General features: G+C 38.8%; 1 protein-coding gene and 1 long non-coding RNA gene across 3 annotated transcripts in view; one reads left to right on the forward strand and one right to left on the reverse strand.

Annotated features, from left to right (window-relative positions):
* Positions 1-2016: 2016 nt before the first annotated feature.
* LOC131347957 (uncharacterized) lies at positions 2017-3744 on the reverse strand. Of its 2 annotated transcripts, XR_009203865.1 has the most exons (4): positions 3571-3675; positions 3073-3117; positions 2470-2514; positions 2017-2232 (listed from the first exon to the last, which is right to left on the reverse strand). It is a non-coding gene; the product is annotated as an uncharacterized LOC131347957 (long non-coding RNA). The 2 variants fall into 2 exon arrangements; XR_009203866.1 differs by lacking the exons at positions 3073-3117; positions 3571-3675 and adding an exon at positions 3704-3744.
* Positions 3745-14296: 10552 nt separating this feature from the next.
* Positions 14297-15096, forward strand: part of gjd1a (gap junction protein delta 1a) — a 12595-nt gene continuing 11795 nt past the window's right edge. Inside the window, exon 1 of the mRNA XM_058383593.1 lies at positions 14297-15096. This exon is cut by the window's right edge and continues 43 nt beyond it. Within this exon, the coding sequence (XP_058239576.1) occupies positions 15069-15096 (28 nt within the window). The 5' untranslated portion in view covers positions 14297-15068.

Consider the following 15096-nt stretch of genomic DNA (forward strand, 5'->3'; position numbering starts at 1 on the left):
AAAATCCAGCTAAGTAGAGCAAAATTCTGGTTATTTATTAGAGATTTCTTTTTCATTTTCACTATAACAAAAAAAAAAACCAACCAAAAAAAACACCCCCCACCCCCCAGCGACCCCAGTTTGAGCTCCAGTGCTAAGGACCCTACTGTGTGTATTATATATTTATAAAGAAAAGGAAGCAGGAAACCCAAACGATGCCCTATCATCAGTATAGTGCACTACTATAGAGGGGCGGTTTGGAATTCAGCCACCCAGTTCGATTCTGTGGAGGTCTGTGAGAATGCTATAAATAATTAAAATCTAAATGAATTAATAAGATGAAGTGATAATTTCCTCTGTTTTGTTATCTGGCAGGTGCAGGTGAGCGTGGAGCTGCAGAAAGGCATTTGATCTTGGTGTGTGTGTGTGTGTGTGTGTCGCCATCTGTTTTCATCTTTATATTTAAGTGCAATACATGACTAAATAATACAGGGGGCACTGTCTTCTTTTACAAACAAATGGCTGGCGTGTTTTACCAACTCTCTCTCTCTCTCTCTCTGTCAGATTTTTTTTAATTTGTCATAACTTTGCTACTAAGTTTAGAGCAGTAAAAGTTTGCAAGATTTGTGTGTATTCATTACTATCTTTTTTTAGTGTGAGATGGATATAACAGAAACAGAAGCGATCTCATCAGTGGATGTCTTTAGATATCTATAACGTTCTCTTTCTTTTCCCTGTGAAATTCTATATGAAGGGATTCATATGGTCCTTTATACTCACACGTTTCCTACAAAATGCTGAGACTTGAGCATGTGTATATTTTTTAGTCAGGTGATACGGCAACCCTGAAAAATCATCCTATTAGCATGAGTAGGTCACTGCTATTGATTTATTTATGCAGCTCGTGACCTTTGGGCTTTCAAACTCCTTTCTGGATAATCAAAGTAGAAAAGCTTTAACCTTAAGACCTTTTTTGTTTGTTTGTTTAAAGCTAGTCGATAACGCTGCTTATCTTTTCAGTCATTGTTCTCCTTCATTGCACCTTCATCAATAGGAACAGTGTTAGACGTTTAATTTTCTTTAGAGGAAGGGTAGAAGCGGTGCGTGTCGCTGATGCCAGGGATCTTTTGTAGGTAGAGAGTAGACAGAGCCCCGGCGTCTTCAGTCCTCAGATTCCATGCCAGTGTTAAAGGTCAGCCAGGTGTCACCTTCAGGTGAGTCTGTGAGGCAAAAACACAACTAGCCCCAGGAAGAGCTTTTCCTCACAGCATGATGTATTTATTTATTTATTTATTTTGTGCAACACCCTGTTTTATTTTTTTTTTCTTCTGCAGTTGGAGGGAAGCTTGGAAATTTTGATCACAGTGTGAGATTGATGAGTCACAGTTTGCATCGCTGGGGCTAAATATAGCATTTCCATCCCAAATAAGGTTGAGGGTCAGATTTAGTGAGTTGTGAGGCGAAAATGTTCCGACTTTCGTAAATGATGTGTGACGAATAACTTTTCATCCTTTATCCTTAATCAATCACAACCAGTTATTATTTCCTCACAGAATTACTTTATCCCGTTGGAACAAAACTTCTTTTGTGTGTTTGTGTTTGTATTGCTCGGCTAATACAATACTCCTAGAACTAGCAAACTGGAGGACTGCATGCTAGCATGAATCTCATTTAGCCAAATGCAGAGCAGAGAAAGAGAAAGGATTGCAGGAAGACTGTACTGTAAAACAATGTGCGTGAAACAGTCTAGAGTTCCTTTTAAGAAGGAAGCAAACCTTAGGTGGCTAAATTTTTTTCTTTTTTTTTCTGTCTAACTCTGAGCACTGAACACTGGGAATATTTTCCTCTGAAGACTAAATGTTAATGAAATTAGCAGTGCATTGTGTCACTGTGAGGTTAGTGAAAAGGTCTGCGGTGTCAATAAGGGTTTTCTGTACACACACACGAACGAAGACACACAAAATCAACACTGGAAACACTTAGAGTGACATCCCAACTTTATAATTTACAGAATTTACAGAGTTATGCCTAGTGGCAATCAGCAGTATGTACTAGGAGAGGTTAAACACACACACACACACACACCATCACCTGTTTAAAATCACTTGATTACGTTACTGAAATTACAATACAGGCAAATGAGAGACATGATGAGGCACAAAATTTGGACTTCTTTGATTCGGAGGGAAGAAGAAACACCATTTTCCAGCTTAGGGACTGGATGAGTGGTTACGTTGATGAAGTCAGAAGAATCTGTTCAAACACAAAATAACACACACACACACACAAACACAATTTTTATTCTCTGTTTAAAACACAGAGAGTGTAAAAAAAAAAAAATCCAGACACTTGTAGTACTATGATAAATAAAACTGAAAGATTTATTTCCCCGAATATCTCTTTGGGGACAAAAATTCAGATCTCTTTTAACACACTGTAAGCGTTATCATTTATTTCCCCCATGTGTTTGCTAATGACATAAAACCTTACCTTGTACAGTTGAAGTGTATTGTCCTGGTGTGATGTCAACACCTCCTGTGCGGAAAAAACGAAAACAGAAACAGGGTTCGTCATGAAATTCCAGCACCTTCTAGACACATTTCAACAAGTTAAAACTTCGCTGTTTAATAATGACTGCTTGTGGAAGTTTATGACAGACCGAACGTAATCATTTAGACAGAATCATTTATTTATATTTAATTTTTTATTATTATTTTATTCATTATTATTAGGGACTGGATTTATGGTTACGTTGACAAGGCCAGAAGAAGCTGTTCAAAGGCAAAATAGCACACACACACACACACACACTTTTTATTTTCCGTTTAAAACACAGAATGTAAAAAAATCTGGCTACTTGTAGTGCTTTGTACGATTGTGTCTGTGACAAATAAAAGAAAATTGAAAGATTTATTTCCCTGAAGATCTCTTCTGAACCCGGGACAAGTCTGGGATTATTACCGTGTATGATGTAAGTGCTGATGATCTCTAATTCATACAAATCCACAGTTCAGCTTTCGATGGACAAAAATTTTAAGACATTCTGAGCGTTATGATTTCCCCGGTGTGTTTGCTAATGACATAAAACCTTACCTTGTACAGCTGAAGTGTATTGTCCTGGTGTGATGTCAACACCTCCTGTGCAGAAAACAAAAACAGAAACAGGGTTCGTCATGAAATTCCAGCACCTTCTAGACACATTTCAACGAGTTAAAACTTTGCTGTTTAATAATGACTTCTTGTGGAAGTTTATGACAGACCGAACGTAATCATAAAGCCTTCCTGCTGTAATATTAATCGACAGAATCATTTATTTATATTTAATTTTTTATTATTATTTTATTCATTATTATTAGGGACTGGATTTATGGTTACGTTGACAAGGCCAGAAGAAGCTGTTCAAAGGTAAAATAGCACACACACACACACACACACACACTTTTTATTTTCCGTTTAAAACACAGAGAATGTAAAAAAATCTGGCTACTTGTAGTGCTGTGTACGATTGTGTCTGTGTCAAATAAAACAAAATTGAAAGATTTATTTCCCTGAAGATCCCTTCTGAACCCGGGACAAGTCTGGGATTATTACCGTGTATGATGTAAGTGCTGATGATCTCTAATTCGTACAAATCCACAGTTCAGCTTTCGATGGACAAAAATTTTAAGACATTATGAGCGTTATGATTTCCCCGGTGTGTTTGCTAATGAGATAAAAACCTTACCTTGTACAGCTGAAGTGTATTGTCCTGGTGTGATGTCAACACCTCCTGTGCAGAAAACAAAAAGGGTTGGTCATGAAATTCTAGAACATTCTAGGCACATTTAAATGAAGCCCAATTCGTGCTGTAATGTTAAAACTTTGTTGCTTAATAATGACTTCTTGTGAAAGTTGATGACAGACTGAACTTCATCATAAAGCCTCACCTAATTGTAGTTTCTGCTGTAATATTAATCAATAGAATTATTAATTTCATACATATTTAAACTAAAAGATTCCACAATGAGAAGGAGTACCATTAAATGCTGAATAGTTGTTGAAAAAATTACGGTGGATATTTTACACAGGGAAAGTTTCTTGTATTCAGAGTCTGCTTTTTTAGCCGGCTAAACCCGAACAATGATACATAAATGAAAATATGGCAAGCATTCAATCGATGAAATCACTCATTAGTCTTTTTCTCACATGAACGATCACGCTCACTGCTGCAAATGTGGTTTCGTTGAACACTGTCTTCTGCACTCATTATTTCGCAACTTGTAAAATAACACTCGATCCAGCGTATCCTCCTGTTTGCTTAATGCTGCGTGCAAACAATGTAATGAAGCCACAAGAGACTAAATTTAATCCATTGTTTTGGTTTGTTGATTAATAAACGGATGTTCGGGTTCATATTCACGCGCTCTACTGTAAAGAAAATTTGCAGATGAAGAAGTTCTCAACATCTCTGATTAAATCCAGTCTCCAATGTCTTTCATGCTAAAATAAGATTTAAATAGATTAGGGTCATATTTAATATAGACCCCATTGCATGTTCTTACAGCATAAACACATTTTTTGGAGTAATAATACACTTAAATACGCCTCTGTTTCATCCAAACTCTCATCCAAAGAGTTACTGTATGTCTGTATTAAATCCCCATTGTGAGTCCGTAACTCAACTCTAAATACGGCCCCAAAAGAATGAAATTGACCACAAAACGAGACGCCAAACTTGGCTGTGGTCAGGTTTGTCTTCATAGGTTACACAGCTCTTACTAAATAAGGACAATATTGAAAATAATAATAATAAAAAATGAAGCCTCACCTGGACCTGGTGGTGTTGGTGCTTGCGGTCTTGCTGTGGTTTGTGCTGTAATGATTGGGACATTTGTTAATGACCCAAACACTTTAACACCAGCTCGTGATACATATTTGGGAGTCGGTACAAACCCTGGATTATATTCTGGCTCTACATGATAGAAATCCTGCTCTGGGTAGACTGTACTGAGTTCCAGAAAGTGCTTATAAAGTATATATATATATATATATATATATATATATATATATATATATATATATATATATATATATATATATATATATATATATATATATATATATATATATATATAACTCTTGCTAGTAAATATAATATATGCTATTTCCTTATGTAGGCTTTAAAGCCATCTTTTGTTCAAAATGAGGGATATATATTTATTTTCATTCTTAATATTTCTGTATACACACCTTGACAAACTCCGACGTGATAAATGATTGTAACTGTCACATTGACCTCTTGAGGCGGGAGGAGACAACGGAGTCCCTGGTCGCAGATCCCAATTAATCCGTACAGACCCCCGCACTTTTCGCCTAGTTGTTTGGCGCACACGTAGCAGCAGCCGCACGCACCCAACACTTTTCCACCCAAACATTTCAGCTCTGGACATCCAGTCGAAGAGCACGGCTCACACACGAACGTCGAGCTGCACCTCACCACTAGCACCACCAAAAACTGGGAGATCATCAGTCCTTTGAGATACATCATGCTCCACTTGAAAGTTCATCAGTTAATGAATCTGTGTTAAGTAGCAACTGCTTTTTATACACAGCTCACAAGAATTTCCTCCATGCTTTGTTTTGGTCGTTTGTTTTTTGTTTTTGGAATGCATGACCTCCATTTCCTCCTGCTATGTAATATGACAAAATGCTCACAATATATATGTATATAAATATTATATATATATATATATATATATATATTTATATATATATATATATATAGGTAAATGTACATAAAATGATCTGTAAAACACTAAAATATTCATGCATTATATAATTCCATTGCCAGGATTGAAACTTTGGCAAATCTACAGACCTACTCCTTATTTTAGGGCTGGATCGGTTCCAAATCGCTTCACTGAATTCTATTTTTAAAACAATTTTATTGAAACAAGGTGTAGTTTATGTAATATCGCTGTATCCGCATTCTCTGAGGGTTCTCTGTGCCTGGAGATCACATGCTCCTCTTCACTTTCAGATTCCTGGCGTGTTTTATCACTTGATCGTCAGCTGACATCTTTGCTGCGATGGTATTTGAGAGACCGCCAGAGTCAATGCCCGGGGTCATGCTGATAAATCTGTGTGCTGTGTGTTGTGATGCGTGATTTATGTTTTAATTGCGTGGCGAACGGCCATGAGCCATTGTTTTATGAATAGAGAGGTCTCTATTTGACGTAGGTTACTCAAGACATTGTATACAGCCAAAGGTTTGTGGACATCTGAGCACACTTCTGAATGTTTGGTTCTTCACCAAACTATTTTTTTTCATTGTTCAAGCATAACAAAGTATCTGTGCACAAAACAAAGCAGCTCCATGAAGACATGGTGTTGACATGGAGGTTAAGGTTGCAGTGGAAGAACTTGAGGGTCTCACACAGAGCCCTGACTCTGACTCATCCCCACTGAACACCTCTTTGGGATGAACTGGAACTGGAATCTCCTACACAAAGCCCTGACTCTGATTCATCCTACTGAATACCTTTGGAATGAACTTTAAGTGGAGTCTCCTACACAGAGCTCTGACTCTGACTCATCCTCACTGAACACCTTTTTGGGATAAACTGGAACTGAAATCTTATGCACAGAGCTCTGACTCTGACTCATCCCCACTGATCACCTCTTTGGGACGAACTGAAACTGGATTCTCTTGCATAGAGCCCTTACTCTGACTCATCCCCACTGAACATATTTTGACTCATCCCCACTGAACACCTTTGGGATGAACTGGAACTGGAGTCTCCTACACAGAGCCCTGACTCTTACTCATCCCCACTGAACACCTTTTTAGGATCAACTGGAACTGGAGTCTCCTCAACATCCCAACATCAGAGTCTGATCTCACTAATGTGAACGAACACTAATCCCCACAGCCACAACCCAACCATCCCAGAATCTGGGAAGTGGAGCTGATTATGCCTGCCAAGGTGGAACCCATGGTTTTGAAACAGAATGTTCAACAAACAAAAATCGGTGCGATGATGGATAGATAGATGCCATTGGCATTGGGTTTGGTTGCTTGTCTGTGTTTATTGGATAGACACCAAGAAAGAGAGACTAAAAAGTAGCTCTTTTTTTTTTTTTACGAGCCAAGCCCTAAAGGTGTGTATTGTATGTATGCTGAATGACTTAGTATGCTGTAGATTTGAGATTCCACTTAACAGGTCCAAACCTGTTCCAGCATGACAATGCCCCTATAAACAGAGCATCAAAACACTGTAATGCAAATTGTGTCCTTTTATTACTTATATAAAATATCTAAGTTGGCTGGAGCCACCTTTGGTTCTGTCCTAAATCCAGAGTCTCAATTTTGAGTGCTTCTGACAAACAATTTTTTAATAGTATTTCATTGATTATGAGAAACTCGGATGGTTTCAGAACCTTCCAGAAATATATCACCTCAGAACAAAGCACATTTACAAACCATCAGACCTCTTAACATACAAACCATCTTCACAGGGATGGGATTGATGTTTAAGATTCATCTTACTGATAACATTTTTGTAGATAGCCTACAGTGGAAGCAGCTTCCCCATGACTTCTTCCTCATAGGTTCCCGTAACATCCTCATTTACATACCGTATGTAAATTTTAAAACTAATAAACTGCTGAATAAAATAAGTTGCGCTGGAGGAAGCACTTCAGCAGGGTAAACAACCACTCAGTTCTGATTTCTCTCTTTTTGTTCCCTGTTTATTTCTTGCTGACTTGCTTGATAGCAGACGCCAGGCTGAGAGAGAAAACCGTATGATTTATTACAGACTCTTGTAAAACGTCGAAAGAGATTTATAATGGTGAATAAAACGGCAAAAAAAGAGATCAAGGCCAGTTGACTCTGTTGCTTCCTCATTGGTAGCTTTATCACAAAACAAATATGTAGAAGATTTCCAGCAAGCCTGATTAGCATTTTTCTTTATTTAGATGTTATACCGATGAAAAAGATAAAGAAAGGTTGAGTTTCGGTCTTTACACAAATTGCTAACATTTCATTCAGAAATCCAGGGAAATCCTGGTAAAATATGTAGTTCAACAAAAAGTAAATTAAACAGCTGGTTTATTTCTGGGATTCAATTCAATTTTATTTGTAAAGCAGCTTTACAGGATGTGTTTCAATTACAGATAGAAATTTTAAGTAAATACATTTATCCCCAATCTTCATGCCAGAGGTGACGGTGCTGAGGTTGAGGAACAACTCCCTGAAGAAACCTTGAGAGGAACCAGACTCAAAAGTAAACCAATCTAAATTTTCTTCTATATCTGTGAGTCCAGAAGTGTTCATTTGTGCAAACAAGGCAAAGCTCATGAACACCAGAGTCATTTCATCCATCCATCTATCTATCCATTTCCTATACCTGCTTTATTCCTAATCAGGGTCACGGGGATCTGCTTGAGTCTATCCCAGCACACATTGGGTGAAAGGCAGGGGTACACCTGGACAGGTCACCAGTCCATCACAGGGCCACACATATAGACAGACAACCACACACACACACACACTCACTCCTATGGGCAATTTAGAATTACCAATCAACCTAATGCACGTTTTTGGACTGTGGGAGGAAACCGGAGTACCCAGTAAACCCATGCAGGCATGGGGAGAACATGCAAACTCCACACACAAAGGCCCCTGCCTGTTCAAACCCAGTATACAAACCCAGGACATCAGAGTCATTTCTGTATTTTAATAGTTTTAAATGAAATTCTATTATAACAAACTCATCCCTGGCAATTCTGGTATTTAGACACAGAGTCATTTTGAACAAAACTGTGAACCAAAACCTTCACCACTGAACCTCCTCAACTTGCCCGACTACTGAATTCCTCCATCACGGAATTATTCGCACTAAAAGAATCAACACACACTAGCTGAGGTAGTTGGATGCTTTGTGGTGAAGGCTGGGAATCACAGGACTGCAGGTTGTATGTTAAATCTCAGCATCTATCATGAAGATCCTTTAGCTGTTCTATATCCTGTATCGATGAAACTTTTTAACGTGAACCATGGTGTCGATCAAACTACCGCTGGAAAAAATGTTGTACCTTATGGACAACTTACTTAGACAAAAAGTGACTTGTTTTGTGTTGAATGATCTCATGTTTTGGTGCTCTCAATCTCCAGAGGTTTGTGGGGTTGGTTTGTGTACTAAGACAAGGCCCCCAACCCCTTCTGCTCAAGGGGTGCTGCATCATGGCTGATCCTGCACTCTGACCCCAACCCCGAAGGATGGGGTATGCAAAAATCAGGGATCAATCCCCAGCCCCTTCCTCACCAGGTTGCCACTGTTGGGCCCTTGAGCAAGGCCCCCCAACCCCTTCCTGGTCCAGGGGCACTGCATCATGGCTGACCCTGTGCTCTGACCCCAAACCCCAAGGATTGGATATGCGAAGAAAGAATTTCACTGTATATTAATGTATATGTGACAAATAAGGGCTGCTACTTCTTCTAGTGACCTTCTTGGGATCCAACTTGTCAAAAGTTCTTTGGCAGAATCAGAGTCCTGGGGCAGCACCAGCTCAGGTCACCAGCTCAGGTAAAGTAAAGCTGGAAATGGGACATGCAACTTTGGTGTTTTTGCTCCTTTTTGTAGGTAAAGTGACTCGTTTTTTCTAGCCCAGAACCACAGTCTATTCTCTAGCCCCTGTTTATAAATATATATCATTCCTATTAGCTTCAATAGAGTTACTGAATTATTAACATTAGCCACTGAATATTGTGCTTTAATAATGAATAATGAAGTAAACTAGGACTTAAAGTGGTTAAGTGTTTAAGGTATGTTTGGTGTGCGTGAGGAGACGGTATCCGTGTGCAAAACTTTATGTTTCTAATAAAACCACAAGCTCTTGTGCTAAATTCAAACCCGCCGTTTTCTCGTCTCACATCCCTGCCCACTCCATTCCTACCTCTGACCCAGTCTGAGATCCCAGCAGAGAAAACCGGCGCCTATATATAACGCCAACCAGAAACCCCCCTGCGCTAAGTATACGGACTTGGGCTTCTGGGTCAGATGCAAATGCAGCTCCTGACACCGATCCAGACAATTCCATCTCTTTTTTTAACAGTGCATGTGCTCTGCTTCAACTAGGAACGGACTTCCGGATGTCCGTGAATCATGGAAACTCATTTCTTTAGACTGGGTTCGAATCCCGGGTTCGAACAGGCAGGGGCCTGTGTGGAGTTTGCATGTTCTCCCCATGTCTACTTACTCCGGTTTCCTTACACAGTCCAAAAGCCATGTATGTTAGGTTGATTGGTAATTCTAAATTGCCTGTGTGTGGTTGTCTGTCTGTGATGGACTGACGACCTGCCCAGGGTATACCCCTACCTGTTGCCCAGTGTGTGCTGCGATAGGCTCCAGCAGACCCCCATTACCCTAATTAGGAATAAGGTAAAACATCATAGCAGGATTTAAGCTTCATCTGTGGCTAATAAAGCTAATACTGATTCTGCTAGTGAGAATCATTAATCTAGCTAGCTAAAGCTAGAGTTCAGACTTCTGTAAACACAGACAACATTCCCAATTGGGTCTCATGAAAAGACCCATGAAACCATCCATCCAGGGCAGCAAAACACACAAAGCGCAAAACACACATCCACTATCCTCTTCTACATACACACATTAACAATCACGTGTGATTGGTTGACAGATGGGACGGACTTATGACGCGAAACCAGCGAGAAAAATACTGAAAACTGTCAAATAAAACAGCACTGGGTTTATTTTTAACTCCTGCTACATTAATATAATTAGTCTGACCTCCTTTGGTCCTTTCTATTGGTGTGTGCATGTGTGTGTGTGTGCTGTTCTAGGTCAGTAGGTTTGTCGCAAAGCACTGAAGCCTCACTGCCCATCATTTCTTTCTTCTAGTCAACCCATAATGTGTGTGTGTGTGTGATCATCATGTGCACATTAAGCAGGACTTCACATTAAGCAGCACAGAAACACCTGACACGGCCAAAGTCAGCACGTCCTTACCCACAATGCCCCGTGCTAATGACATTGCTGCTGTGTGATTAACTGTTTCTCAGCAGTGCCACTCACTCCACTGCACTCACACAGAATCAACATGGTGTGTGTGTGTGTGTTCTCGGCTGTTCTCTACAGCACTAATGTAATTAAATTATACACAGTATTAGCATTATATTGAAATGCCAAGGCAACACGACCCTGACCCACAACATGTGGTCTCTCTCTCACACACACACACACACACACACTCACTCTGGGTTGATTCTGCTTGAGTACATTAGAGTGAGTGGCTGCTGATGGCTGTTTATTCAAATGCCATGTTTTCTGTCTGTCTGTCTGTCTGTCTGTCTGTCTCTCTCTCTCTCTCTCTCTCTGTCTCTCTCTCTCTGTCTGCTGTGTCATGTGACAGAGGGAGCAGGTAAGACGCAGAGGACAGACATCCCTTCAGGCACAACAATCAAAGTGAAACCAACACAATCCTCCAAGTTATAAAGAGTAGCATAAAAGTACAGAGTAACATATGAACTGAGAATATACAGTGAACATAAAAATACACAAAGAACAGAACTAAAACATGCTAATACACAGGCTAGCATTATAGTAAACATGCTAATATACAGACTAGCATTATAGTAAACATGCTAATATACAGACTAGCATTATAGTAAACAGACTAATATACAATCTAATATTACAGTACACATGAAAACACACAAACTAGCATCTCAATAAACATGTTAATATATAGACTAGCATTATAATATACATGCTAATATATAGACTAGCATTATAATATACATGCTAATATATAGACTAGCATTATAATATACAAACTAGCATTATAGTAAACATGTTAATATATAGACTAGCATTATAATATACAGACTAGCATTATAGTAAACATGCTAATATATAGACTAGCATTATAATATACAAACTAGCATTATAGTAAACATGTTAATATATAGACTAGCATTATAATATACAGACTTGCATTATAGTAAACATGCTAATATACAGACTAGCATTATAATATACAGACCAGCATTATAGTAAATATGCTAATATACAGACTAGCATTATAGTAAATATGCTAATATACAGACTAGCATTATAGTAAACAGACTAATATACAATCTAATATTACAGTACACATGAAAACACACAAACTAGCATCTCAATAAACATGTTAATATATAGACTAGCATTATAATATACATGCTAATATATAGACTAGCATTATAATATACATGCTAATATATAGACTAGCATTATAATATACAAACTAGCATTATAGTAAACATGTTAATATATAGACTAGCATTATAATATACAGACTAGCATTATAATAAACATGCTAATATATAGACTAGCATTATAATATACAGACTTGCATTATAGTAAACATGCTAATATACAGACTAGCATTATAATATACAGATCAGCATTATAGTAAATATGCTAATATACAGACTAGCATTATAGTAAATATGCTAATATACAGACTAGCATTATAGTAAACAGACTAGCATTATAATAAGCATGCTAATATATTGACTAACATTATAATAAACACACTAGCATTATAATAAACATGCTAATATAGAGACTATAATTATAATATACATACTATCATCATAATAAACATGCTAATATACAGACTAGCATTATAGTAACATACAAGCATTAAAATAGACAAGCTTTAACTAATATACAGGCTAGCACTATAAGAGACATGCTAATATGCAGGCTAGCATTATAGATTACAGACTAGCATTATAGTAAACAGACTAACATACAGACTAGCATTACAGTAAACAGACTAGCATTACAGTAAACATGCTAATATACAGACTAGCGTTATAGTAAACAGACTAGCATTATAGTAAACATGCTAATATACATACTAGCGTTATAGTAAACTGACTAGCATTATAGTAAACATGCTAGTATACAGACTAGTGTTATAGTAAACATGCTGTTATACAGATTAGCATTATAATAGACTAGCATTACAGTAAACATGCTAATATACAGACTAGCGTTATAGTAAACAGACTAGCATTATAGTAAACATACTAATATGCAGACTAGCGTTATAGTAAACAGACTAGCATTATAGTAAACATTCTAATATACAGACTAGCATTATAGTAAACATGCTAATATACAGACTAGTGTTATAGTAAACAGACTAGCATTATAGTAAACATGCTAATATACAGACTAGCGTTACAGTAAACATGCTAATATACAGACTAGCGTTATAGTAAACATACTAATATGCAGACTAGCGTTATAGTAAACAGACTAGCATTATAGTAAACATGCTAATATACAGACTAGTGTTATAGTAAACATGCTAATATACAGACTAGTGTTATAGTAAACAGACTAGCATTATAGTAAACATGCTAATATGCAGACTAGCGTTATAGTAAACAGACTAGCATTATAGTAAACATTCTAATATACAGACTAGCATTATAGTAAACATGCTAATATACAGACTAGTGTTATAGTAAACAGACTAGCATTATAGTAAACATGCTAATATACAGACTAGTGTTATAGTAAACAGACTAGCATTATAGTAAACATTCTAATATACAGACTAGCATTATAGTAAACATGCTAATATACAGACTAGTGTTATAGTAAACAGACTAGCATTATAGTAAACATGCTAATATGCAGACTAGCGTTATAGTGAACATGCTAATATACAGACTAGCATTACAGTAAACATGCTAATATACAGACTAGCGTTATAGTAAACATGCTAATATACAGACTAGCGTTAGGGTAAACATGCTAAAAGCCGCTCCTGAATGTTTCCTGGGTTGCTCTGTCACTCGCTCTGATATCAGCGGTTTTGTACACAGATGAACTGAACAAGTAGTGTTAAAAAAACAAGCTAAAACATGCAAAACCTTTACAGGAGCTGTGTTAGGTTTTCATGATCTGGAAAGGAATAGAGGGGGGAAGAGAGAGAGAGAGAGAGAGATGTGCAAAGCTGAGAGAAGGGATAAATGAGACCTGTGAGTGACAAACCATGATCAATGATAAGGTGTTTTTTATTACTGTGTGTGTGCTAGAGAAAGAGACAGAATGTGTGTGTGTGTGTGTGTGTGTGTGAGAGAGTGAGAGAGAGAGAGAGAGAGAGAGAGAGAGAGAGAGAGAGAGATTAATGCATAAAGCACAATTGCAGCTGCAGCATCAATGATTCCTACCGAGAGAGACGTATAGAGAGAGATAGAGAGAGAGAGAGAGAGAGAGAGAGAGAAGGAGGTGGTCTGTAAGAGAGCCATGCTTGCAGAGTGTGACAGCAGAAAGAGAGAGAGAGAGAGAGAGAGAGAGAGAGAGAGAGAGAGAGAGACGGCGTGCAGGCAGATGAAAGAGAAAGGAGGAGCTGAGAGGAAGAGGACGACGAAGGTGTCAGCATCAGTCCCCCCCCCACACACACTCACACACTCACACTCAGGAGAGGAGGAGAGGAAGAAGTGAAGAAGAAAAAGAGCGAGGAGAAGGAGAAGAGGAGAGAGCTTGGATCTTCCATGCGGACGTAGCGGCTTCCATCACATCCTTGCCTGTGTGTGTGAGTGTGTGTGTGAGTGTGTGTGTGTGTGTGAGACATGGAATCCAGAGTGCTGCATCGTCTCAGCTCAGTGCCGCTAATGAAGACAGGGACGCTGCAGTGACTGTGTGTGTGTGTGTGTGTGTATGGAGGTCTGATAGGTGCAGTGCTGCTGCTGCTGTGTGTGTGTATGGAGGTCTGATAGGTGCAGTGCTGCTGTGTGTGTGTGTGTGTGTGTAAGAGGGGCACAATGCGAGAACAGGAGGAACCGAGATAGAGAAGAAATCAAGGTGTGTGAGTGTGAGTGAGTGAGAGGTGGTCCGACTCCAGCACTCCTACTGCAGAACTCATCTGCACACACCCGAACGCTGGCACCAGGGGCGGGCGAGGGGTCGTTGCTAACGGAGACGGTCCCGGGTCAGAGGCGGTGACCCCAGCGAAAGGCTGTCGGCACGGCGGCGCGAGGCAGCAGGGGCGCGAGCGAGAAAGACGGGCGGAAAGCCACCATGGGGGAGTGGACGATACTGGAGAGAT

The sequence above is a fragment of the Hemibagrus wyckioides genome, linkage group LG28, assembly GCF_019097595.1.
Source record: "Hemibagrus wyckioides isolate EC202008001 linkage group LG28, SWU_Hwy_1.0, whole genome shotgun sequence".
NCBI lineage: Eukaryota > Metazoa > Chordata > Actinopteri > Siluriformes > Bagridae > Hemibagrus > Hemibagrus wyckioides.